The sequence below is a fragment of the Rutidosis leptorrhynchoides genome, chromosome 11 (assembly GCF_046630445.1).
Source record: "Rutidosis leptorrhynchoides isolate AG116_Rl617_1_P2 chromosome 11, CSIRO_AGI_Rlap_v1, whole genome shotgun sequence".
NCBI classification, from domain to species: domain Eukaryota; kingdom Viridiplantae; phylum Streptophyta; class Magnoliopsida; order Asterales; family Asteraceae; genus Rutidosis; species Rutidosis leptorrhynchoides.
This window is the reverse complement of record NC_092343.1, coordinates 400,015,121-400,042,721: the sequence shown is the minus strand read 5'-3', so window position 1 is coordinate 400,042,721 and position 27,601 is coordinate 400,015,121. Positions and strand designations below refer to the sequence as shown.

The 27,601-nt window shown below is 36.8% G+C and overlaps 3 protein-coding genes across 3 annotated transcripts; 2 read left to right on the top strand and 1 right to left on the bottom strand.

Annotated features, from left to right (window-relative positions):
- Positions 1-4,169: 4,169 nt before the first annotated feature.
- On the top strand, positions 4,170-9,038 carry LOC139876112 (probable receptor-like protein kinase At5g59700). The gene is made up of 2 exons (XM_071863412.1): positions 4,170-4,262; positions 7,986-9,038. Exons 1-2 carry the CDS (start codon positions 4,170-4,172, stop codon positions 9,036-9,038), a joined length of 1,146 nt encoding a protein of 381 aa, XP_071719513.1.
- Positions 9,039-11,009: 1,971 nt separating this feature from the next.
- On the bottom strand, positions 11,010-16,572 carry LOC139876111 (uncharacterized). Its single transcript, XM_071863411.1, has 4 exons — positions 15,591-16,572; positions 11,965-12,660; positions 11,661-11,862; positions 11,010-11,605 (listed from the first exon to the last, which is right to left on the bottom strand). The coding sequence occupies exons 1-4, from the start codon at positions 16,569-16,571 to the stop codon at positions 11,010-11,012; spliced, it is 2,475 nt and encodes an 824-aa protein (XP_071719512.1). The 5' UTR covers position 16,572.
- Positions 16,573-18,835: 2,263 nt separating this feature from the next.
- Positions 18,836-21,038, top strand: LOC139876110 (receptor-like protein kinase HERK 1). Its single transcript, XM_071863410.1, has 4 exons — positions 18,836-18,892; positions 18,997-19,887; positions 20,445-20,597; positions 21,012-21,038. Exons 1-4 carry the CDS (start codon positions 18,836-18,838, stop codon positions 21,036-21,038), a joined length of 1,128 nt encoding a protein of 375 aa, XP_071719511.1.
- Positions 21,039-27,601: the final 6,563 nt, after the last annotated feature.

The window sequence follows — 27,601 nt, the reverse complement described above, 5'->3', positions numbered from 1 at the left end:
TTATCATTCACTAAGCATTAGCTTACCCTCTCGTTGTTGACTCTTTTTATAGATCGCATGCGGATATGGTGGCTCGGGTAAGCGCGAGGACTAGAAGACGTGCATAGTTGCTTTAGTGACTTGCTTTTGGATCATTTAGGATTGGGTAGCGTATCCCCAATCGCCATGCTCGGCTTTGTATTGTATTAAGGTCTTTTGGTCAAATATTGTATTTCGGTACTTAAGGTGGTAAAATGGGTCGTTGTGGGACCCGCTTCGTAAACTTAATTTTATTAATTAAACGTGTTAGTTTTATATGTATGAATTCATGGTTAAAAGCGTTTTGGCTAAAAACGTCGGGAACGGGTCAAACATTTTGGCATTTTAAGTAAAACGGGACAGCGGGCTGCCAGACAGGTTCTGCGCGCCGCGCAACCTGTTGGCGCGCCGCGCAACTGGGTCAGTCAGCAAAAATTTTTTTTTTTTGTCATGAAATTTAACGGGGTTTTATACGCGGTATGGTTTGGGTTGTTACAATCCTATTCTTCAAAATAAGACTCTTCAAAATCAGGTCAAGGCTCGGGAGTATTAGTCTCAGCAGCAGATGGAACCGAGAGTTGTTGTAGCACATCAGATGCAACATCTGAAGTGATGTGCATGTCATACATCATTTGAGCAGCAACCTCATCATCAGAAATTTCCAAAGGATGGTTGAAAGAATCAAACAGATTATCATAATCGAATTGCAACAGGAAACCCTTTCCAACCGGTACAGTAGCATGTCGTTGAACATCTACTTCTAGTCGTTCTTCAACACACCTTGTCTCAGTATTGAAACCCCTCTTATTTGGATTTCCATATATGCCAGAAACCTATTGACCATCACCTTCGAATTGAATTTTACTCCAGTATCCAGAATCATAATGGTACAGGGTGCACCAAAAGGTTCACGATGTTTGACATTAGGTTTCCTTCTATTTAAGAGCTCATAACATGTCTTCCCATGTCGTTTGACTACCAATGCTTGATCCATTGTGTAGCATGCACTGGCAACTACTTCACTCTAAAAATTAACAAGTAACCCTTAGTCAGCTAAAATGGTTCTTGCTGTCTTAATCAAAGTGTGATTCTTCCTTTCAGCAACTCATTTCATCTGTATGGTGGTATATGGGGAACTAAATTGTTGTTGAATTCCCCTTTCATTGGAGAACTTTTCCGTCTTCCTATTTTTAAAATCGGTACCATTATGAGATCATATCCTTCTGACTATTAGCTTGTACAGAGTATCCAGTCTAGTAATTAGCAATTTGATTAGCTCAAATGTTTCAGCTTTACTCTCTAACATCACAACCCACGAAAAGCGTAAATATTCATCTGTCACTACCAAGCAATAAGAATCTCCTGTGATGCTCTTTCTACGAATAGGACAGAAAAGATCCATATGTCAGAGCTCAAGAGGGACATTGATAGAATGATGTTTCTTCGATTTACGTGCTTTCCTAGTTTGCTTTGCTTTCCTACATGGAAGACCTTCATCAGGGATGTGAAAACCTTTAACATTAATTTCATCTACCAACCCCTAGTGAACCAAATGGTTCATCTTTCTCAAACTCAAATGACCCATTCTCTTATGCCACATAACATGTTCTTATTCAATTGCTTTTGACAAGAACGAACGATGATCTGTAGCAGCCTTCACAGTTGCTTTAGACATATCCAGAATGTACAAGTCCTAGCTTTGTGGAGCAGTCATGAGTATCATGTCTTTCGGTATCACGAATTCCTTTTTCAATATATAACACAGCAGATTATCAAATGCGATACCATTTGTCGCACACTTGTGAAACTGACAGCAGGTTATTCGACATCTGTTGAACATCATTCACCCTATCAAAACTCACATTTTCATTTGATATCATACCCTGTGCAAAGATAAAACCACCATCATCTCATGCAAACAAAATTGGTCCTCCTTTGATTGGTTTAACATTTGAAAGCAAGGACATGTTTCCTGTCATGTGTTGGGATGCCCCACTGTCAACAATCCAGGTATTGTTAAATATAGGCAACATGCACAATAAATGACAAAATTAGTTTGAAGGGGATACCCATGCCCTAATGGCAGTGTATTTCCCATTAACACCAACTACTTGTAAATCCACCCATTTCTCTGTCGATCCCGATGAGATTCTAGACGTTCTTGCACCAGCCACTTTCGCTTTTGATTTCCACACTTGTGTTTTATGCAAGGGTTGCTTGAAATAAACAGATGTTTGCTTAACAACATTAAAATTGGAAATCATCGGTGGTGGTGTGTGAATCTCTTGTTTTGAAGATTTGCATTTGGCATATCCTGAAAACATTTGATTCACCACGGGAGATGTTTATCTTTCTTTAAAAGTTCATTTTGAAAATGAGTTTGTTACACACTCATTGTTTAGATTAACTTTCCTATGTGGTGGACGCAAACTCTGGGAACATTGATTAGCATGATGACCCATTTTACCACAATTAAAGCAAGGTATGGGGTCAGTAAATCTACCAGAAGAAGTTGGTCCATATTTAAAATGTCGTCTCTCAAGTGTGATTGAAAGACATGATTCCTCGCGTGGGGTGGGGGGTAGGTGATGTTCCAGATGGTTTACGTCTAGGAGGTACATATTTCGGAACATCCTTGGAATTTTCACTCTCATAAAATCCTCATTCTCATGGTTAGGTCCCTTTGTAAACTTAAATGGTTTTGTTAGGGATCTATTTCTCACATTATCATCTCTTTAGTTCAGGGGATAAAGTAGGATGGTAATTGATTTGGGACTTGACTTAACCGTCTTAGGTCGTTGTTCCTTACCATCACTGACAACCTAGTTCTTCCCTCATCTGAGTGACAACCTGGTTCTTCCCCTCTGTTGAGGAGTGATCATTCTCAACCTCTACTTTAACAAGCTCAAGAGACTCACTCTCTAATACACCTTTCCCTTTATCCTGCTCAGCTATGGGTTTAGGTGTGAGAATCTCAAACAACATATGGTTCAGATGGCTTGTTGATGTAATGTTGATTAAATGGGGCCGGACACTTATCATATCTTTGGCCACTCAACTTTTGATATTTAGGCTGAAAGTACTCCATGACATAAGTAGATGTTTGAAAGCTAGTTAACTTTTCCTTTTCATACTCATAGCTTACATTAAAAGACTCTTTTTTCTCTCTTAAGTGAGTCTATCTGGTTCACGTGCATCACTAAAGTCTTTTAATTAACTATGATAGTTGCCTGAAGGTCTAATCTTCTAAGGTTTTGATGATTTCTCTAAGCTCCTTTTCATTGCTTTTAAAGTACAAGTTATCCTCATACAGAATCCTAATCTCAGTGTTGCTTTTCTTGAGTTTACTAACTTCATGTTCTAGCATAGAACATTTATCACAAACAAGAGTTGTTTCATTAAGTTTTGTGATTTCTTGTTCTAATTTAGCACAATTATTACAAACAAGACAAGCTTCATTAAGTTCAATGATCTCCTGTTCTAGTTTAGCAAATTTATCACAAACAAAAGACGACTCAGTACATACCTTATAGCTGCTTGAAGCGTCTGCCATGAATGCATAACTCTTCTTAACAATCCCATCTTCAGATTCTAATTCAAATTCAGACTCTGACTCCAAACTTTAGCTGTCATTCAAAGCATCTGACCTTTCCTGATTCACCATTATCTTAGTTAATTCCTTATCAACCTTACTCAACTCATCAGTATTTCCTTTCTCAACATAAACCTCACCCATTACCATAACCCCCTCTGAGGACTTAGATGCATTATTAGACTAATCACTTACATTATTGAACATAGTTGCAAGTTCCTCTCTAATCCTCTTACGTTGAACCCATACAACAATAGCTTATGCTCTTTCAACACGAGCAGTCATCTTGCAAATATAAAACACGCAATCAATCGTGTATCAAATGCATCCTACTCTCTCTCTCTCTCTTCTCTCTCTCTCTCTCTCTCTCTCTCTCTCTCTCTCTCTCTCTCTTTCATCTTCCATTTCCTCATCGGTCTTAGGAACCATGACCACATTTGCCTGATTTAACACATGCTCCTTAGTAGCATGAATAGACCAGCCATATCCCTCATCTGCATATGTTGCTGCAAGTTCCTTTGAGGTTTCATATTTAGCAGAATTCTTTGATCCATTAACAATGGGTATAGATACTCTGGATCTACTCTCTCTCTCACTCTCTCTCGCTGTTGATTTTGATTCTGAAATGGATTACAAAAACCTAGTTGTTAAGGTTTGGTGCAGTTCTTCTAAAAATGACCAAGCTAATCACAATTGAAGCACCTTACCTAATTTATATAAAAACCAAACTTAGTGTTCTTATTCACACCCATGCTTTGTTGACTAGTTTTCTTCAGATACTTTTTGGCTCTTCTGATAACACTTCCCATAGCCCATAAAATATCTATCTTTTCCATTTCATCCTCATCAATATGATCATGCTTCTAAATGAATGCTTCTAAGATTACCATTGAGTATGTTATTATACGAGTTCATCACAATTGCCACTAATGCCATGTCCTCCTCTATCACCTCTAGCGTCCTTGTATGCAAATTTTTAGTTTTAAGAACAATTGACTTCATTTCTTGAGTGGAAGATGAATGAGTTACGGGTGGTTGAAGACTTGCATTTAAACTGTATTGGGGACCACTCTGAATCTGATTATTGGGGACCAAAGCTGTTTGCAGTAGAACATGTAACTTAGCTGATCCTAAAGTCGGTGCCTTGTAAAGTCAAGCATTCTGTGGAGTTTCAAATCTCTTCTTATGAGCTGTTATGTCCAAGTCCTTTTCCAACAATTTCGCAATAAACTGACTGAAAGGGTTATCTACTAGAGAGCATTTTGCTTCAAGTGCCACAATGATCGGATCTCACTTTTCAGACAGTTCATCTCTCAATCCTAAGACTATCTTATCATTAGTGAGTTGGATCCTATAACTCTTCATTTTTCTGAAAATAGGTGGCGATACCTAGATATTGTGTCTTCCAAACTCTCGTTAGCCAATGCAGCAAAGTTTTTCCACTCATGGTTAAGAACTTTCCTCTTTTTCCTTCGATATTCTGCATTGCCTTGAACTCCAGTCTCAATAGAAATCCAAATATTGTATGAGGTTTTATTACTGTTGAATTAATGGAATATTTCTTTGGAAATCCATTGAGTGATGTGAGCATAGGTTTTACATTCTATCACATAATCTTCCCTTTCCTTAGCTGTCAGTTCCTGTGGGGTCTTCAGAACACCTGACGTTGCTTCTGAAAACACATATTCTACCTTAAGATAGTTATATTTCCGAGTATCAATGCCATTAAGACAGATGAGAAATCTAGATTTCCAGTGAGCATAGTCATCAAGTGATTACAACTTCGAAACCTTGGTCACACTAGCCGACTCGTTTTCATAAAGCAAAAGCTTCTGAATTCTCGAGGTTGCGCCAACCATTGCGTAATCAGTCTTAAAATAATCACTAGTTCCAGACGTGTCTAACCGTACATATATGTGGCACAGATGGGGTATACGTACGGATTAAGGCTACGGATTGGATAACTATGCGGATTGGAAACTCGTACAGGTTGAACTTACAGATTAGCTAACCGTACGAATTGGACACAAGGATTGGATAGCCGTACAAATTGGTCACACGAATTGAATAACCGTACGGATTGATCACGCAAATTGAATGTTATTACGGATTGACTAAACAGATTGGTTAACCGTACGGATTCGTGATACTAGAGGGCTATACGTTCGTACGGATTGGTGATACTAGAGGGCTATACGTACGGATTGGTGGATCTGTATGATGTAACCGTGCGGATGTAGGTTGTATCCGTACGGGTGTAGTTCTTGAGTGTACACGTGCAGAAAACGCAGAAAAGCTATGGTTATCAATTCCAACCGATCTAGCACCAATATTTTGACACCAAATCTTAATACAAAACATTAAAAATTATAAAAACACCTATTATAAAACATGAAACCAAACAAACACTGGTTTTAACGTAAAAAAATCTTACTTTTATTGATTTCTTTAACCCAAACCAAAAACCCAAATTTTAGATCTATGATATTGACAAAAACAACGAGTGATTCGACACCAAAAGCTCTGATACCACTTGTAGGAACGATTAAAACAGAATTAATTAATCGTTCTATACAATATCGAATGTGGAATCCTTAATATTGTGTTTTATATCAAAAACACTTAATAATTGATCGATTCACGTAAGATAGGACTTGCGAATGTTATTAATCGACTTATAAACGATGTTAGACGACAGAAGGACACGGTATACGACTATGGTTGTGTAAATGTGTGTAACCTTGACTTAGAACCCGAAACCCTCTATTTATAGTCCTCGTCGACCAATACGTACGGATGCAGATAGATCCGTATGGATGCACATGTATCCGTGCACATCATCTTGATCCGTACAGATTCACACTTGATCCGTACGTATAGATACATAAGTATATATTTGATTTATCACAATATAATAAATGTACTATACGATAATAAAACATACCAATATCCATAATGTTCTTACAAAAACGTAAACAACCATCCTACAATCTAATAAACTACGGACTTACACATTATGCACTAAAACTATATTACCCCTTTTTATTATAATGGCATTATATAATTTAGTATCACTAATTACAATAATGACATTAAATTTAATCCATTGATTTACTTGAACTAAGGGTTAAAAATGGTATATATATATATATATATATATATATATATATATATATATATATATATATATATATATATATATATATATATATATATATATATATATATATATTATGCACTAAAACTATATTACCCCCTTTTATTATAATGGCATTATAATTTAGTATCACTAATTACAATAATGACATTAAATTTAATCCATTGATTTACTTGAACTAAAGGTTAAAAATGGTATATATATATATATATATATATATATATATATATATATATATATATATATATATATATATATATATATATATATATATATATATATATATATATAGGGGAGAGATAAAGGGGTATGTGACATTTTGGGATAAGGGGATAAGTAAAATTTGATTTTTATATCTTTTGCATTACAGCTCCGATTTAAAAAAAATAAAAATTATGTGATTAACTCACATGACATTGTGTAGATTCATAATTTTTTTTTCAGCAGGAGCTTAAAATGCATGTGATGTATGTTAACGTGTTTTAAGGGGTTTTGAATTTGATCCGATTTAGGGTTTAGGGATAGGGTTTAAGGTTTCGGGTTTACGGAGTAAACCCGAAACTCTAAACCCTAACCCCTAAATCCCAAACTCTAAACCGTTCGTATTAAAAACTCGTTCTAAACCCACCCTAATTTCTAAACCTCAAACACTGTTTTTCATTAATCAAAATTCAAAAGTCCTTTTTTTTGTTAACATACATCTTATGCATGAGCACTAACTAAGATGCATCAAACAGCAGCTAACATGCATCAGATGTATCTTAACGATCCAATTAAAAGAAAAAAATTCTTAATCTACACAATGAAAATAGAAACCAGCAATTTTTTTTTAAATCGAAGATATAGAACTAAAGATATAAAAATCATAAAATCACTTATCCCCTTATATCAAAAATGTTGCTTAGCGCTGCATCTTTCTCTATATATATATGTGTGTGTGTGTGTGTGTGTGTGTGTGTGTGTGTGTGTGTGTGTGTGTCTGTGTGGAAAAATGGAAGACTACTAGGATAATTTCTTTAGTATACTCTGTATTTTATCAATGTTGACCGAGAAGGTTTTCATTGATGATTGATGTGAATATGAAATGTCATAAATTGATTATGTATTTTATGATATGATGAGTACAAGAAATACAACATTTTTTTCCATTACTAGTTTACTACCATCATTGACTGATATGAATATGAACTTTTGGATGATCATTTATATGCTTCACAGGAGAACCGCAAAGACATCTTCAGAATTTCATTGGATACCATAAAATCAGTCACAGAATCTTTTAGTCCTCTTTATCACACTGGAAGCGACGGATTTTGGGAGTCATATAAAGTAGAAATTCCACACGCAAGTGGACGTTTCATTCATATGAAGCGGTTGATTACTCATAATCATGAAACAGAGCACTATTTTTGTACGGAGAAAAGCATTCTTATGGAGTATAAACATAGGAACGTGATTAGTCTTGTAGGATTTTGTGATGAAATGGATGAACAAATCTTAGCTTATGAGCACGCTTTTTTAGGAAGTCTTGATAGCTATTTGAACGATGGTAGTCTTACATGGGCAAAACGTATTGAGATTTGCATAGACATTGCAAGTGCTCTGGAATTCCTTCATGGTGGTGTTGCAACACATGAGATAGTGATTCATAGGGATATCAAAACTAGTAACATTTTATTAGATGGTGAAATGAAAGCAAAAGTTGCTGGTTTCAATTTTTCCATAACACGTTCAAAAGATCAGGAAATGGTCTTTTCGACTGACTTTGTTGCAGGCACAAAGTTCTACATTGACCCGGAATATGAAAGAACACGTGTGTTAAGCAAAGCATGTGACATATACTCATTTGGTGTTGTTTTATTTGAGATGTTTTTTCAGAAATTGGCATACTCACCAGAATCTAATGACCACAATGATCATCTTGTCCCTATGGTTAAAGATCTCTATAAAAATAGAAAACTGGATGATATGGTGTTTGAGGGAACAAAAGAACATATTGAGCCCCACTCATTGATCATATTCAAAAGGATTGCCATTCAATGCTTGCATGACAACAGAGAAGAACGGCCAACTGCGAGTGAATTGGTTATCCAACTTGAGAAGTCACTTAAAATCCAGGTAAGTATTCATTTATTTATTATTAAGATACAACCGAATAAGGCTATTCATATTAAAGAAGTGGTACATCAAAACACTATTTGTGGTGGTGGTCTTGGGGTTTGGGTTGGGGATTCAAGAGAGATTATAACAACAGCCCGGCCCTTAAATTAGAGTAGTTATTTAAACCTTAAGACATATGCTTAAACCCAAGTAATTAAGTATTCATTCATCTATTAATAATACAACCGAATAATATCATATAAAGAAGTACTACATCAAATTAACGCACTAAAATGAAGTTATTGTGTTTTCCTAAACAATAACACTTTTTTTTTTTTTCTTTTTTTTTTTTTTTTTTTTTTGACGTGGTGGTTTTGGGGGTTAAGTTGGTGGGGGATTCAAGAGAGATTATAAATACTTGTATTAAGACCATAACAAATTCAATCCTTTCTGAATATTGGATAATCCCAATATAATACTTTCTTTGTCCATAGCCAATTCAATCCTTGTAGACGAAGATTGACGAATCTTAGGTCGCTTGCTAACAATCCTAGAGGCGGAATACACTAGAATTGAGTAAAACCGAGATATGAGTCGTATCGGGATCGATTAGATCAAACCTAGGGAAAATACTAGATTAGATCGACGCCTAAACGAGTTATTTCGGTGGTAGATGGTGTTAGGGTTCGGTAGAGACGAAAACCTGTCGACTAGGGTAATGGGAATGTGTAACCTCATCAAAGGAGGATCAAACCCGTACATATACTATGTATCAGACACACTCGGTCGAGTGTGTCTCTCAGTCGGTCAACTGTCTTACACAGTCAGTCGAGTGTGAGGACACACTCGGTCGACTGTGTATGCAGATTAACATATTGATTATTCAAATAATGAAGCACACACAAACACAAACGAAATCAATAGTCACACGTAAAAGTTATTACATAACCGAATGTATCAAATGACAAGATAATCTACGGCTGGGGATTCATGCACCAACAAACTCCCCCTAAGACCGAGCCGTAGAACACAAAAATTCAGTTATCAATCATTTAAGGATCTGTCACCCAGTTCTTCAAATAGCAAAGTTTCACAATTCTGCAATATTGTTCAGCCTGCACACGATTTTCTGGGCGATACAACATTCTGTTGTAGTAAAGGGTGAACATATCTTCCTCACAGTAGTTTCTTAACCAAACTGGATCTAGAACCCTTATACTATCATTTTCATCTCCTCCATCCTTGTCTAACACTATAACCGCTTCCTCCGAGCGTTCATCATAATACCACCAACGAAAACGAGAGCTAAAGGGCTGCGACATCTTCCTCAAAGGAACCTTTCGCATATACTTCACAGGTTGATATTTTACTATCTTCCTTCTTACCCCTGTTTTCCCGTTCGTCCTGTAAGAGATCTTCGGAAATTGTGGTCGAAAACCTATGAAATTAGGCGACTGAAATGATCTTCTTATCTTACGAACCAAAATATCTTATCTTACGAACCAAAATATCAGGAATTCCACAATAATCCTGATACAACATCTTAAGCCGGGCCACTGCATACACTCAAAATATGGTAACGAAGTGAACTCGTGTGCATATCTGATATAATCCACTCCGTGTTCTTTCTTAATCGCGTAGATATCAAATTCTTTTATGTAGGCCCATGCTATTATCTTTCCTTTAGCACGTAGACTGTCACAATGCTCAATAAACTTCAAAAATTGAGGCTCCACCTTAGGCTTCATAACATACTGTCTAATACGCATCAAGATCTTCCATTCTTCTTTCAAAACTTCAACCTTTTCTTTATTAATTTTCACTGGCAAAAACCCTTCCAGCAACACACTCTCTTGCTCTTTTTGTTCTTTTTCCTTGCATTTTCTGTTCAAAAGCTCATCATTCATCTGAAAATAATCAGCAAAAGTTGGAAGATCATCATCATCAAAGCCTTCATAACGAAGATAAGGCTCAGTCGGCTCATCCTCAATAAAAACCTCATCAAAACTGTTATCATTCTCATCAACAACTTCCGTATCACTCAAATCATCATCAAACATATGAACCCCTGAAGTCGAGGCTTTTGATGCAGCGTCAGCAGATTCCTTAGATTTTCGCTCTAGACGCTCCATCAACTCCTGTTCAGTCTCGGTGAGATCCGGAGGGATCTCCCCTTCTTAGTGGGTGATCCTCCGTATAGCCTTTAGCAATTTCAAGAGCACTGTCCTCATCTTCATCACCTAGAGTACCAAAAGGATCTGTTTCTCCGTCCTCCTCTTCTATCACAATCTTCTTCTCCCATTCATTTAACCTCTCAGTCAAATCTTGATTTTGAGTCTGTAAAGCCAAAATCTCACTAGCTTGACTTCCCACATTCTTTTCAAGTTCATCAATCATCAACTGCTGTCTATCAACTAACTCCCTCATTGCAGACATTTCTGTTTCCCTCTTACGCTTGTCTTCCTCAGCAGCCTTTTGGAACTTAGCAAAACCGGCAGTCAACTGAATCAATCGCCGATTAACTATTCCAGTCAAATCACTTGTAACAACTTCAGGACGCTGAGAAGCTTGAACTTGTTGAGTAGATGGAGTTTGTTGTTGTTGAGTGGGTGGAAGTTGAGTAGAACCACCAGCATCACCTGTAGCTTGAACAGTTGGAGCAACCTTTGGTTGCGACTTTGTTGTGGAAGATGAGCTTTCGTCCTTAACCACAATCTTCAAAACGCTTCTATCTCTGTCTGGTTGACACATTAGGAGCTTCAGCTAACTTCCTTTTAACCAAATTAACTTGACTGTCATCAAGCGCAGTCACATCATCTTCATCAACTAACCGAGGACCAGTTTGCTTCGGCGGTGGCTGATTTACCTCTTCCTCACCTTCAATAGTAATGTCAGTCTCATCACCAGAAGTACTATTTTCATGTTGGCAGCTTAAACCTTCTGGACACACGTACTTTTCATTAGCCAGATGACCAATCAACCTCTTCTCCGGAATCTAAATCGAACCAACCCTGTTTTGCAAAAACCTATTGAAAGACTGCTCATTTAGATGATTTTGCTTCAGCACATCCTGTGGAATTTTCACTAAGCCTTGAACTTGCTTCTCTAGCATTATCTGAAGAAACCACGGAAACACTAGATGCACCTTCTTCTCAACATTCAGAACCATTCCATCAAAGATAACTTGAGAAAAGTTAAAATCAGCGTTCAAGACTAACGCGACAAACATCGAACTATACTTCCCACTCATTTCATCAAAAACACCCTGCATCGGGCTCAAGCACCTCAAAAGAACATACGTAAAGTATCTGTACTTCCTGCTGAACTTGGTACGTTTCACAGCCTTAGTTATATCCCCAGCATAACCACATCTCTTCAAACACCTTCTTACCTTCAGAACAGGTAAAGAAGTTGGCATTTTATCATCATCTCGGAACCCCAAGTCTTCTCTTATGGTCTGAGCAGAGATCTGAACAATGGTATTGTTGACTGCGCTTAGAATCACCGGCCGATTGTTCTCAATAACAACTCTAGCAACCTCCCAGAAAGTTCTCTGATGCGAATAGTATGGAGTGCACTCAGCAGTGATAGCCTTGAAAATTCTAGATCGCTTCAAGAACGCGATAATTGGACCAAAACCTCCTCTTTGAGATTCAGTTCCAATATCATCTACACAAGCCAGCACATTAGTATCTTCACGTCCGATGAGACTTGGTAGTTCAGAAGATAACGGGATCTGTTGTTCTTCTGTTTCCTCTGAAATATGTTGTTGCTCTTGAGACATTCTGAATAACTGTAAAACACTCAAAAAAATATAACTCATAAGCATTTACCATCATTTATCATGGGGTATCAAGTTAATCACATACGTCAGTAATTAAATAATCATGACAAACACATTAACTGATAAACGCACAACTACATCGTTCAGAGGTCACTGTTTATTACAAACCATAGATTCAAGGCTAACAGACTAGCCTTATCAAATTACACATTAAACAAGATTAACATAAGCACACTAAAGCATGAACATTAGAGTTATCCCACAATAACATCTTCTGGGACAGGCTTCAATTTATAATTCTTGTTTTCAAACAGATCAAGCTCATCAAATAAATGATTCAAAAGAATGGCATAGGGAAATGGTTTTCCCTCAGTATCCATGATATCCTTCATGATATTAATGACAATCTGACCAAAATTCACCTTAATTCGTTCCGTTAGACAGTATAACAGAACAGCTTCAGTACCAGAAAGCAAATCGTCATTAGGATCTCTAAACACCATGTTTCTTTTGATAATTCTCATGTTAGGTATCAAATCATTCCTAACATCACTGTCTCTAACCTCCATTCTATTGGATCCCATTACATACCCTGGCTTAGTGATGTGAGAAGCCACTCCACCAGCGTCAAATTTGCTAGGAATCTTTCTAAGATCTTTGCTAGGACAATAAATCTTGGCTCCCCAGTATGGCAATAGCAAATGATCGGCAAACTCTTCTAGGGTCCACTTATAGGCTTTACCAAAGAAATTAGCATTAACATGCTTCTTTTTACCTTCTTCTAATGCCACACAAGTATAGAACTCTTAAATAAGCTTGGGACAGTAATGGTCCCCTATCTCAAGGAATGTTAAGCAATCTAGACCCTTCCATTGATCTTGAGTGGTCTAAGTTGCAACAACTTTGGATTCCACTTGGATAGGCCTGTGTTTGGCTAAAACTCTCCTACGGTCAAGATCGAATCCCCAAGTTCCAACTAACATACTACCTGACATTCTTAGAGCAAGACTATACAAAATATTTCAGTACAATATGTCATGAATTCAACAAAACAACCAAAAACAGCAAGAATCAAATATTAGGGTTTCAATACACTCGGTCGAGTGTGTATACACACACGGTCGTGTGTGTAGATAAACGGTCGATTGTGTGAACTCACTCGGTCAAGTGTGTCACACACTCGGTCGAGCGTGTTCTTCATATCTGAGTGCACCCATTTTGCAAATCAATCAAATCTGTTGTTTTTGGTTCGAGTCCTAGTCACATTAGCCTCTAAAAAGGCCGATTAACACACAAATAACATCAATTTTAACAATCCAAGTCTAAAAAGCATTCGATTAGAGTTTTACACTTCGAACATAAAATCAACGATTTAGAGAGAATGAAAACAAGTTAGATTACTCCTTCACTACCTGCAAAAGAAACTGGTCCTCCATTCACTATTTTTACATTTGAAAGCAAGGACAAGTTCCCTGTCATGTGCCTGGACGCCCCACTATCAACAATTCAAGTACTGCAGCGTGGATTGTAGGCGACCTGCACATTAAGATAAGAGGATTAGTTAGAAAGGGCCACTCATGCCTTAATGGCAGTGGGTTTCCCATCAACGCCAACCACTGGCAATTCCACCTATTGTCCCTTAGATCCAGAAGGACCTTCAGAACCTTGAACACCCTTAACTTCTGATTTACGTTTCCAAACTGTATTTTTCGGTAATGGTTTCCTGTAGTAATCATTAGTTTGAAAAACTTTTGTTTCATTTGATTTCACAGAAGTAGATTTAAACACAGGTGAAGATGATCTTCGATTTAAAGTACGTTTAGGACTAAGATCAATCTTCCCATGTGGTGTCTGCCGAATTGGTTTACAATTTACAGCCCTGTGTCCCAACATCTCACAATTGAAACAGTGAATATCATCAAAATTATAAGTATTAAACAATTTACGTCTAATAGGTAAAAACTGTCTCCTAGGTGGAGCACACTGTTGTCTAGTCGTAGGGGGTGACAAAACTTGTTGATTAACAGTCTGTCGACGACTAGGCGGGACATATTAGGCACATTACACGAATTTTAACTCTCACCCTTTGGTGGAAGTTCAACTTTCGGACCTGTTCCTTCTAACATTCCTCCACTCACGAACTTAGATGACAACCCCGAAGTATTCTTCTTCTTATTCTGTTTGGTTGTCACAATGCTCTTAGACGGAGCCTTTTGACTCTCAGTTACCTTACGAACATTTACAAGATTTTTCAGAATAGTAATGGGTTTAGTCACATGTTGAAAAGGTTTACTGTCTTTCTCAGTGTCGATATCAGTATCCGACTCTGTCTCATAGACAACTTCTAAAGCTTTCTTACTCTCAACAACCTTACTAGAACTCTTAACTTGTGTCTCCTTAGGCTTACCATAAGCTGGTTCTATAACCGGATCCTTACTATTTTCAACAGGCTTATTAACATACTCATTCAACAGTGGTGGGGCTACTCGATCATAACTTAAACCCTGCTTCTTAGGATGATTAACGGTTTGAGTCACATATGACATTCTCTGCCAATTATCAATCCTACCTTTTTCAGACTCATATTTCAACTTAAATAAATCCTTTTCTGCCTTAAGGGTTTCTATCTGACCCAAATACAAAGTAATCAATTTTTCATCATCTATAATAGTTGATTTTAAGTGACCTACCCGATTTTCTAAAGATTTAATGACATCGACATAGTCTTTTTGTTTATTAAGGTAGAAAAGTTCATCATCATAGTTCTTCTTATTAGTCTGATTCTCTAAACTTAGGTTCTTAAGTTCAATTCTAAGCTTAGGGCAGGTTTCACACGTAACAGGTATCTCATTAAGCTTAGAAATAACACATTCGAGTCTCTCTATCTCCTGTTCAAATTCAAAGCATTTAGAACAATTAGAAACTGAGTCATTACATACCTTATCATTACCGGACGTGTTAGCCATGAATGCATAGTCATTTCTTCCAACCTGTGAATCTGCATCTGATTCTGACTCAGACTCTGAGCTCGTACTATCCGAGTAATCAGCATCATAACCTCCTTTGCCCTCACTTTTGTCAGAACAATCTGAACTCTGAACCGTAACAATCTTCTCATCACCACTCTTAAAATCACCATTGAGCAAGTGCTCCAGCTCTTTTCTGAACCAAGTACCCACATGACAACTCATTCCTGAAGATTCATCTTCATCAGAAGAATCAGTAGTAAACTCAAGATCTGATAAATCCTTAGCTTTGCGAAACTTATCATACAACTGATCTTTAATTCTCTTCCTAAAACACATCTTCATAACCTCTTCTGCCCTCTTCAACCTAGCGTCACATTTGCACACATAGCACGTGCAATTAGGATTATCTTTACCAGAACATCCTGCATTTCTCCTAACAATTATCTCTTCCTCAATTTCAGCTTCACTTTTACCTACGAACATAACATTTTCTTTCTCTGCATCAACCAATATAGACCAAACACATACCTCATCTGCATAAGTAGTAGTCAATGCTTTAGATTGACCTGAAGCAGTAGCCTCTTTCTCTACAATCACATGCTTTGGAGTAACTTCAATGGTTGTAGTGTGAAAGGGATTATGAAAACCAGGCTTGGTTGGTCTCGTACATGTTCTTTTAAAGTGACCATATTCATCACAATTGTGGCACCTGACCTTTGACATATCAAAACCAAACTTAGAATTACGATTCAAACTCATTGTCCGTTGCCCTGTTCTCTTCAAATACTTTCTAGCCCGTGTCACAATGCTACCCATACCATAAAGTATATCCATCCTCTCAAGTTCATCCTCATCAATTTGATCGTAGTCTTCATTCTCAAGATGACCATTAATTATTTGACCACTAATCATGCCGTTGTATGAGTTTACAATGATAGCTGCCAGTGCCATATCTTCCTGGATCGACTCTATAGATCTCCTTTTGATATTCTCAGTTTGAAACACTGGTGTCTGAGTCTGTAACAGTAGAATTCTGAGCTTGAAATTTAGCATTGAAATACCCAAACGTTGACGGTGGTGCCGATATCCGTGAAGCATTTGTCGTGATGTATGATGTCTGTAATGGAGCATGAGCTTCAGAAGATGAACCAATTGTGGAAGCAGCAGCTACCGTACCAAGTCTCTTTCTCTTTGCCTCAACCTGAATATCTTTCTCCATCAACTTAGACGTAAAAGCTGTCAAAGTTAGTGTACGACCTGATGCAATGTACCTGTTCTGAATCTTCTCAATCTCATGGTCCCATTTTTCTGGGAGACCATCTTTCAAAACCCTGACTGCCTTATCATCAGGTACCTCAATCCCATAATCTGCCATTTTAGCAACCAGTAAACGATATCTCTCCAAAGTTTGTCTAAGAGATTCTGATGGAAGAGCTACAAACACCCTCCATTCATCTTTCAAGACCTTACCCTTAGTGGCACGATAAGTAGCTGTACCCTCTGTTGCGGATTGAAGAGCCAACCAGATAGTGTAAGAAGTCTTGTTCCGATTTTTGAACTGTTGAAAAATCTCTTTAGATAAAGCTTGCGTGAGCTGTGCGTAACACCTACATTCTAGATTATACTGTTCACGCTCTGTAGGACTGAACTGTGTAGTTTCTTTAGGTTCACCATCTCCTCCGTTTGGCCATACATATTCATTCTCAATACATTCCCAAAGTCTAGAGTCGATACCATTTAAATAGATTACAAATCTGGTTTTCCAGTCCAAAAAGTCTTTAAGATTTTCAAGTTTAGGGACTTTATTTGTAGATCCAGACTCACTTTCATTAAGTAACAGTTTTGTAGTCCAGGTGCAATTACTAAGGCACTGTATTCGTTTGTTACTTGTTCATTAGTGTTCGACATTTTAATTAATGAGATGTGAATTCAAGATTAATTAAATTACTGATTATAGACACACGGTCGACTGTCTATGGACACACGGTCGAGTGTATGGGACACACGGTTGATTGTATGAGACACACGGTCGATTGTCTAACAAAATTTGGGCAGCACTTCGTTACACACTAAGCCTTTGGTATTACAACTCACACGGACGACTGTCTCACTCCCACGGTCGATTGTATTGCACACACGGTCGAGTGACTACACTCACACGGCCGACTGACTTTAAGAATTTCACACGGCTTTAAAGATACACACACGGTCGGTTAACTAGCTCACTCGGTCGATTGAAGGACTCACACGGCCGATTGTCAAGACACACACGGCCGAGTGTGTTCTTGACAGATACAGGTCGACTTTTAGGGTTTTCTAGACAGAAATCGATTTTTCGATCGATTTTCAATGAAAAACTCAAAACCAAAACGTAGAACACAACTGTGATGACTCCAGAAACACTTTTTGACAAAGAAAACACAAACTATAACGTAAGAAAAAGGATTAATCGTTCAAAACACAAAGAACACCAAAAACACAAACTTTTTGATCCAAAAATGATTTAGATCAAGCAAACCAGAGACTCCAGCTCTGATACCACTTTGTAGACGAATATTGACGGATCTTAGGTTGCTTACTAACAATCCTAGAGGCGGAATACACTAGAATTGAGTAAAACCGAGATATGGGTTGTATCGGGATCGATTAGATCAAACCTAGGGAAAATACTAGATTAGATCGACGCCTAAACGAGTTATTTCGGTGGTAGATGGTGTTAGGGTTCGATAGAGACGAAAACCTGTCGACTAGGGTAATGGGAATGTGTAACCTCATCAAAGGAGTATCAAACCCATATATATACTATGTATCAGACACACTCGGTCGAGTGTGTCTCTCAGTCGGTCGACTGTCTTACACAGTCGGTCGAGTGTGTGGACACACTCGGTCGACTGTGTATGTAGATTAACATATTGATTATTCAAATAATGAGGCACACACAAACACAAACGTAATCAATAGTCACACGTAAAAGTTATTACATAACCGAATGTATCAAACGACAAGATAATCTACGGATGGGATTCATGCACCAACAATCCTCCCAGAATATTGGCAAACTAGATCAATTTTATTTATTTTATTGTTAAAAAGTCATTTTCGGAAGAAAAAAAAAATTGGAAAATAGTTTCAAAAGCCCTTGGAATGAGGCTAAGGTATTATCATAAAAACTCAAACATTTCACTAAAATTTATTCTGATCGGATGAAATAAGAAATGTACTATATTGGGACAACCCAAAATATTAATGTGGGTATTTGTAATGAGGCCAAGGTATCACTAAAATAAAGTACTCCGTATTTTTAAATACAAAATTGTTAAATTTCTCTGGACATATTAAAGTTGATTGACTCCCTGATACATGATAATATTCACAGATAAATGGCATGGACCTCGTCAGAATTCCATTTGATGTCATCAAATCTGCCACAGATAACTTCATTGGTTATAACCAAATTGGATCAGGAGCGGTGTATAAGGGACGACTTACACATGGTAATAATAGAGGCAAATACGTTGATGTGAAGCGGTTTGATAAAGGTTCAGCTCAAGGTGCCCGTGTATTTTATCGAGAGCTTGACATTCTATTGAAATTTAAACATAAAAATGTCATCAACCTAGAAGGTTATTGCGACGAAAATGATGAAAAGGCCATTGTTTATGAGCATTCGTTCCACGGAAGTCTTGATAAGCATTTGAACGATGCCCGTCTTAAATGGGTGGAACGTCTTAAAATGTGCATTGATATTGCAAGTGGGTTAGAGTTTCTTCATGGAGGTCTTTTAAGACGAGAATCGGTGATTCATAGGAACATCAGAAGTTCTAATGTTCTACTAAGTGTGTCCCGGAAAGCAAAAATCACCGGTTTTGGGCATTCATTGATAAGTCCCATAAATCAGGAAATGGACTACATCATTGACGATCATATTGTTCGCAAAAGTCACTATTCTGACCCAACATATATGCAGACTGGGATCTTAACACGACAATCAGATATATACTCATTTGGTGTGATTTTATTTGAGATGTTGTGTGGGAGAGCAGCGCATACTTATCGTGATAGCCAACCATTTGCCTCTGTAGTTAAGCACCACGTTGAAGAAGGTAAAATTGATGATATAGTGTTTAAGGAATTCGATAAACAGATTGAGGTAGAATCATTTGATATATTTTTTAGCATTGCCTATCAATGCATAGATGATGATAGAGAGAAACGACCAACAGCAAGCCAAGTGCTCCAACAACTTATGAAAGCGTGGGAGTGCCAAGTAAGTTCTCAAAGCTTTACAAATGAGCCTCTTTTTTTTTTTTTTTTTTTTTGAAAATTAATCCCGGAAATAGTAGAGGATATGCTCTTCAAATCAAGAGTATATACAATATACAAGTTCATTTCTAGAAATAAATATAACTAAAAGAATTCGTAGAAAGACAGCTTTATAGATTCAAACATTAGCACAAATTCAGATATTGTTATTGATATGTGTAATGTGTCTTGTCACATCACTTGCTGCCACATGACTGAATGTAGAGCTTTGATACACAATATAGACCAAAATCAAGATTGTATGTCTATTCAGACTAGCTTAGTCGTAGTAGCCATAAATCGGAATAAATCACCATTTACAGCACTTGGCAAAAAATAAGTTGAATAGACACTATAGAGCTTGTGTTAAAGTTAATCGAATCTGTGTAAGGTGTCTCGTGGCCTCTATTCGTGTTGCATATCACCAAAAGTACTACTTGACGCCATACAATAAGGATTATAGATGCACTAATTCCTTAACTACTATACATGAGTTATTATAATCATTTAATTACCATACAGGCGGATTTTGAAATCTGGGAGCGCAAACTGCCAACGGATTTCACAGAAATAGTAGTTCAAATGTCACGAAGCAACAAGATCAACTCTAAGATGATGAAAAAAGATCTGTATCACATGTTTTGTGAAGGAATTCTCCTTCAAGGAGACAAAGTGGTAATTAACTCATCTTAGATCGTCTCAAATCTTTTGAATTTTGTAAAGACCCTTCTGGTTTGTTAGTGTGCATCATCATTGTAAAATGATCACCTTTTTGCTCAAGTATTTCGTTAATTGCAAAGACTCCTTAACTTGTAGCTTGTTAGTGGTTTAATTACCTCAGCAGGTTGATAGAACAATGTATGCATTCACACTCAATAATTAAAAAAAGGTTATTTGTGGCAGTTGATTTCTTTGGACAAAAATGGAAGAACGAATGAAATGATATCAGCCAGATTGTTTTCTTACAAGGTCAAAAGTTTGCTAAAGTGGAAGCGTATTGCGAAATCAAGGTCACATTTATTCCGGAATCATATATTGCTTTTACCTTGATTCTAATTTTAATAATATCTATATAGCATGCATGTGCAGATTTCAAGCAGTGTCGATGTTGGATAGTTCAAAATTGATGATCAAAATCAAAATAGAAACTCAATTTCTGTCACCAAAAGTCACATATGGCGTTCATTTAATCTTCAAATTTGGTGATTCAAGAAAAGTTCCAAATAAACTCATGTATGTAAACCTCAAGTACAAAATGGGGAACGAAACAATGCATGCGTACTTTGCAGAACAGAGAGACGACGAGTGGTTGATGATTGAATTGTTTCGATTCTATAATTTAGAGAAAGTTAACGACTTCAATGTTTTACTAGAGAGTTTTTCACGATACTATTGCGGAAATGGTGTCATATACGTTGAAGGCATCGAGTTTCGAGCAATTGACAATGCAAGTCGTTATTAAAATTTTATTCCATTTTATTTGAATTCTTCTGTATATATGTTAGAACACGGAGATATATGTACAAACAACTAAACTTTATTTCATGTTTTAATTAAACTCCAATATGACCTGCTCTTGTTTTGCATATATCTGCAGGTGAAAAAAGTTAAGAAATTAAATGATTTTGAAGAATTGCTAACTGAAGCTGAAACAGAGCTTGCAATATCCGAAAACTCTGAAGAGGGTGAAAAGGTCCTTTCTTGTTAAATTTTTTTTTTTTTTTTCAGTTTCTTATATCAGACACAAACTAGTTCATTTTGTTTATAAATTGTCTCAAACCTTTTAATGAACAGTTGTTAATTGAAGTGGATGGAATGAAGATTTATATGCTTTCTGCACAAGATGTTCTATTTGACTCTTCTAACGAGAAGCTTTTCATATTCAAAACCATAAAACAGTCCAGGTTTGCTTTTCGATCAAAATTTGTTCGTTCTAAAATAGATTTGAATTGTTGTTGTAATGTGCTAGTATAAATACCATGTATCTAGCTTAAACACTAAGCTGAGCCCTCACTTATCACTTACACTCTAACCTTCACCTAGTAAACCTAAACACACTCAACTTGTAATTTTGGCATTCGATTCAATATCAATAAAAACACGAATTCAATATCAGAGCAAAAGAAGCTAGTCTTCATTGATCCAGATCTAAATTCGTGTTTATAACTGTTTTTGAGTTGAATTCTTACTGCTCTGTTTTCTGTCTTCAATGTCAAAATCAAACTCTGTAATTCAAGCTGTTAATTCATGTATATCCTATATATGAAGGAGACTTCTAACGTACTGAATTCAAAACAACTTGAATCAAGCAATTTGATTAAAAACTGATTGAGAAATCAGAGTTTACAGGTCGAAAAATGTATTTGAAATTTTTTGATAAATCTGTTCAATCATGCAGTTATTTGTAAAAAGCAATTATACAAAAGTGTTTAGGATAGAATCACGTACCTTTCTACAGATTTTGAAGTTCTAATTCCAAGTTTTTGATTCCGACACCGTAGAACCACCGATTCAAACCGTACGTATACAAAATCCAACCGTACGGATACCTTCACATCCGTACGTATAGATTTTTTAATCCGTACGGATTAGTTTCAGCAATTCGTGATTACATCTCGTTATGCTGCCCAAATTTTGAAATATTTCTTAATTGATTTGATCTCTTTCATTTAGTTTTGAGTTAATTTGAAAGGAAACCTGTTAAAAGAGATTTAGGGTTCGTTCTATTTTTGTGATTTTGGGGAAGATAAATCGTGAAAGGGAAGAAGAAAAATTAAAGGAATTTATAGTAAAGTGATTTGATTCGAACTATAGCTATTTTTGTTGGTGAGTGCAAGAGGTGAAAGAAGTTAAAAGATTTGATTTTTAATTGATTGTGAGATCTGTTTGAACAAGAAGAGTGTGACAGACTTCGTTGGTGGTTGGGAACGAAGGAGATAAGGTTTTTCAATTTGAAGGTTTTGAAGACAGTTCAATGAAGGATTTTAAAGGTTTAATTGTGTAATATTTCAGAAAATCAGGCTGGTGCAGTTGATTAGTATCCTTCTTTCCAAGTTTCAAAGCCCATCAACAGCAAGCCCAGTTGATCAGATCCCTTAAGTCCTGGCCCAACTAATTTGTCCTAAGCCCAAGAAGATCATTTTAAGCCCAACAGTTCAAGTAGTCCAACTTGAAAAAGTTAACATTCTCAATTAACTTTTCTAACGAAGGACTGACATAACAAAGAAATATAACGATTCTCGTTAAAATAACTAATAAATTTTTCAGAAGTTTGGTTTCTCACAACAACCACTTCAAATGACGAGTAAACCTATCGTTACACCTTCAAATTCATATTATTATGATGACCTTATCGAAGAATTCTGTTGGAATATAAATTCAAAGTTAAATTTGTTCATCTTCAGATTATTGAAAAACAAAATAAGAAGCTACGACAAGAAAAGAATTATTAACTCAGATGATTCAGACTCTTCAAGCGAAAAATAATCAATTGAAGTACGAACGTGAGCTTGATTCTAAGACAATTCTACAAGTTCGCACTAAATTAACTCAAGACTTCAACAAACGCATTTCGGATTTGCAACATGAATTAGATGTTAAATCGACACCAATTCCAAAACCAACAATGGTGTCGATGGGTGTACAAGTTGAACTTCCAGAATTCAGTGAAGCGAAGATTTCAAAATCAATATGCTCTTTCCCTACATTTGAGAAGAAAGCTCCTTCGACAGAGATTCCCAAGATTACTCAACTTCACAAATTTGTTTCTCATTTCGTTACCAAACCAAACTTAATCAACCATTTTTGGAACCTACTTATCGGGAAAATGGAGAAATCACTGGATTCCGTGATCAATATGGATGATTTCGTCAAAAAACGAAGCAATCAAGTTCGGAGAGATCATTTGTCAACTCAAACAAAACACCAATTGTTAAAACACGTTCAACACTATTCAAGTACTCATTCAAAGAGTTACTTTCCTTGAACCCAAGATCTGAGATCAAACCACGTTGGAATGCAAGGTCAATCAATCGGATAGACCATGCTTACAAAATGTTCATAAAAAACAATGCCAAACCAAACCGAAAAACCCACTACTCCAAGGGGGAGCTAAAGAAAATCATAAAGCATGCTCTTTCCTACACCCCTCTCAATTCAATCAACACATATTTGGACAACGCACACCAAGGGGAGAAATAATGTCAGGACCAAGAGATGGTGTGCATTGTGATCATTCTTATCCTGCAATGAAGAATCTCCACGCTTATTCCGAGGGGGAGAGTTCAAGACATCAAAGAGACCCCGGAGACCCCTAACAACAATACAAGAGTACGAAGATAATCAACAACAATACACATCCAAGGGAGAAATTGTTAGGTCTAAAATAGTTAATGAATTGTTGTTGTAATGTGCTAGTATAAATACCATGTATATAGCTTAAACACTAAGATGAGCCCTCACTTGTCACTCACACTTACACTTTAACCTTCACCTAGTAAACCTAAACACTCACAACTTGTAATTTTGACATTCGATTCAATATCAATAAAAACACGAATTCGTTCTTAAATTATGTGATAAACAAAGTTCATTATGTTTACTTAAATAGTTAAAATGATATATTGTATATGCAGATTCCGAAAGGTGATTGAGCTTCTACCACAACAAGTATTGCGTATCAAATGCAAGATTGAAAGCCAGATGTTATCACCAGAAACAGATTACATGTGTTACCTAATATTCAAGCTTTCAGAAAAATGTTGCGGTTTGTATTGTCCGGTGAAAGTACGAAATCTTCTTCAACGTAACAACAAAGAGTTTGAAACCCTTTATTTTAGATCCCCATCTCCATGGAATATACATGACATCAAACAGGTTCCAAAGCAAAGGGAAGGCAAGTGGATGGAGGTTGGTGTGTGGAAATTCAACTCAAATCTTGACCTTAAAAGCGGGTGTGTTCCTATCAATTTGAAACTTATATGTTACCAAGGAACGATGGCTGGCCTTGTTGTACGTGGCATCGAATTTCGACCAACGTAAGAAAATATATATCAAGAACTTTATTCCATCTAGTTTTCTTATTTAGAATTTTGTAATTTTTGTGTATTGAATGATCGTTATTTATCATACTATGTTAATATGTTCATAGGTGTATTTGGTTTGTCTCACCTTTGAAACAGTAAGCGATATATGTTTTTGAATTTGCAGCCTAGTTATGTACACTTCATGGGATGAATACGTTAGAGTTGTCTCTCCCTTCTTCGTGGCCTTAGCCTCAATCAACTTTGAATCTGTAACATGTATGTTTCTTGCAGTGGGTTTTCTGGGTATGAAAAACTTATTATGTGGGTTAGAAGGGATCCTGCTGTAACGATCAAACCCGTTATCCAACCGAATACGCAAAATACTTTTTTTTATACAGCAGAGGGGTGCGCGGCGCGCAGCCCCTTGTGTGCGCGGCGCGCACAGGGCCTTACAGCCCGCTGTCCGGATTTTCCAATTTTTATTTAAATATCTCCCACTTCCGGACACTTTTAGACGAAATGCTTTTCACAACATATTATATTAGTTAAAATTAACACATTCCAATAATAAAATGAGTTTTACGACACTGGGCCCACATATGCCCAAATTACCCTTTAAGTGCAAAATAAAAGTTCGACCACATGATTTTAACACAAGATAAAGACCGAGCACGGTGATTGGGGATACGCTACCCAATCCTAATCAAATCCAAAAGCACGTCTTCTAAAGCAAACTACGCAAGTCCACTAGTTCCCACGCTTACCCGAGCCACCGCATCCATGCAAATCTATAAATATGTAAACAACGAGAGGGTAAGCTAACGCTTAGTTAGTGAGAATATACTACATACATATATATGTATAAAATGGACACGCCACACAAATAATCAAATAACGCATACCTTAGCATCCAAGTATAAGGCAAGCTAATATAAGCATACCATAGATCACTAAGCCACAAGCTAAAGATACATCAATAATGCATAATTTCACCAACGACGATGTGAACAACGCCAATAAGCTACACCCGGAGGGTTAGCTACAACACAACAATACAACAATATATATATATATATATATATATATATATATATATATATATATATATATATATATATATATATATATATATATATATATATATATATATATATATAACACCCAAGGTTAACCCCTTAACCCAATACCAAAAGAAGATTGGCCGAACTACACGAGCCTTAGTAAATCCGCATCCACACGAGACTACTATCTTCAATACACAACAACATCGAGGTTGGCCGAACTACACGAGCCTTAGTGAATCCGTAAACACACGAGTTCACTACCTCAATAAGATGACCGAACTACACGCGTCATCGTGAATCCGCATCCACACGTGACTCACTTCCCACATCAACCCTTCGCCATTGGGGTTATCCAATTCACAACTCAATATCAACCCTCCGCCATTGGGGTTATATAAACCACATCACAATCACATGTGATAACGTACACACAAAGTGTGCACCTCACCAAAGGTGGTCAACCAAAATACACAACCGTGCCAATTGGACCTATACACAAGTCCATCAAATCCACCTATATGTGAAGTGAGCTCTATAACCGAGAACCACTTCACCCGACCCGCACCCATCCTACACATACATATTCACAAAGGATATTAACACTCACCTTGTCGCCTTGATGAATGCTACCGAATAATCCGCAACTCGTCAATGGAAAGTACCTATTCCATTATCACAAATACAACAACACACTTAGAGTGGATTTACAAACCAACTCAATTCGACACTTAGTGCAAATTTGACCAATTGCACTTACAAACACAAAACGCGCCCAAACTAACCAATAATCACTAACACTAGTGACAATGGTCCTAATATGCCAATTTAACCCAATCATAAGTGTTAAACACTTATAATTCTCAAAATCACCCATAAACCCTAATTTTGACTAATTTCAAAATTAGTCTTTCAAACACTCTAAATGGGTTCCAACACTTCCATAATCACTAAACCTAGTGATTAAACCTAATTACAAGTTCTAATCATAGCCAATTTATTCACCAACCCAAAACCCACCAACAATAACCATAAACCCGATTACTAGCATCAATAAACTCACTTCAAGAGTTTAAATGGGTTTCTCTACAAATCAAGTTCAAATCCTAACTTTGAATATCAAATCAAACAATGAAATTCGGAGTTAGAACTTACCACAACAACCAAAACGTAGCTAGGAACGAGGTGAACAACTTTAACATTCGAGCTTTTGTTCAATTCAAGCTTCTTCTTCTCCAAAACCCCAAATCTCTCTCTAGAACTCTCTCTCTCTCTCTCTCTCTCTCTCTAAGATGGTTGAGAGTGTTTGTGGATGTGAAAGTGATCCAAAGTTGGATCCAAACCAGCTGATATGGCCTCAGATCCGGCCTCAAGTGAAATGACCAAAAAGCCCCTCATTTAATTCTAATTGGAAAAAGACAGAAATCTGTCGCTGGCAGGGTGCGCGACGCGCTCACCTAATGGTGCGCGGCGCGCACAATGATCTGAGCAGTTTCTGAGCTTTTTGATTTATAGCACGCTTTACCCACTATACGTACATCATTTAAACTCTATGTACAATCGATATTAGGGTCTTACAACTCTCCCCCCTTAG

What these genes read in the sequence shown, in the direction of transcription:
- LOC139876112 (XM_071863412.1), top strand. Translation starts at nt 4,170, where the DNA reads ATGGGTATAGATACTCTGGATCTACTCTCTCTCTCACTCTCTCTCGCT. An exon ending in ACAAAAACCTAGTTGTTAAG is followed by an intron (nt 4,263 to 7,985) that starts GTTTGGTGCAGT and finishes TATGCTTCACAG; the next exon opens with GAGAACCGCAAAGACATCTT.
- LOC139876111 (XM_071863411.1), bottom strand. Translation starts at nt 16,571, where the DNA reads ATGGCACTGGCAGCTATCATTGTAAACTCATACAACGGCATGATTAGT. An exon ending in ACACGTCCGGTAATGATAAG is followed by an intron (nt 12,661 to 15,590) that starts GTATGTAATGAC and finishes AGTGTTTTACAG; the next exon opens with TTATTCAGAATGTCTCAAGA. An exon ending in AGATAATGCTAGAGAAGCAA is followed by an intron (nt 11,863 to 11,964) that starts GTTCAAGGCTTA and finishes GGTTCGATTTAG; the next exon opens with ATTCCGGAGAAGAGGTTGAT.
- LOC139876110 (XM_071863410.1), top strand. Translation starts at nt 18,836, where the DNA reads ATGTACTATATTGGGACAACCCAAAATATTAATGTGGGTATTTGTAAT. An exon ending in GTATTTGTAATGAGGCCAAG is followed by an intron (nt 18,893 to 18,996) that starts GTATCACTAAAA and finishes TAATATTCACAG; the next exon opens with ATAAATGGCATGGACCTCGT. An exon ending in TCCTTCAAGGAGACAAAGTG is followed by an intron (nt 20,598 to 21,011) that starts GTAATTAACTCA and finishes ATGCATGTGCAG; the next exon opens with ATTTCAAGCAGTGTCGATGT.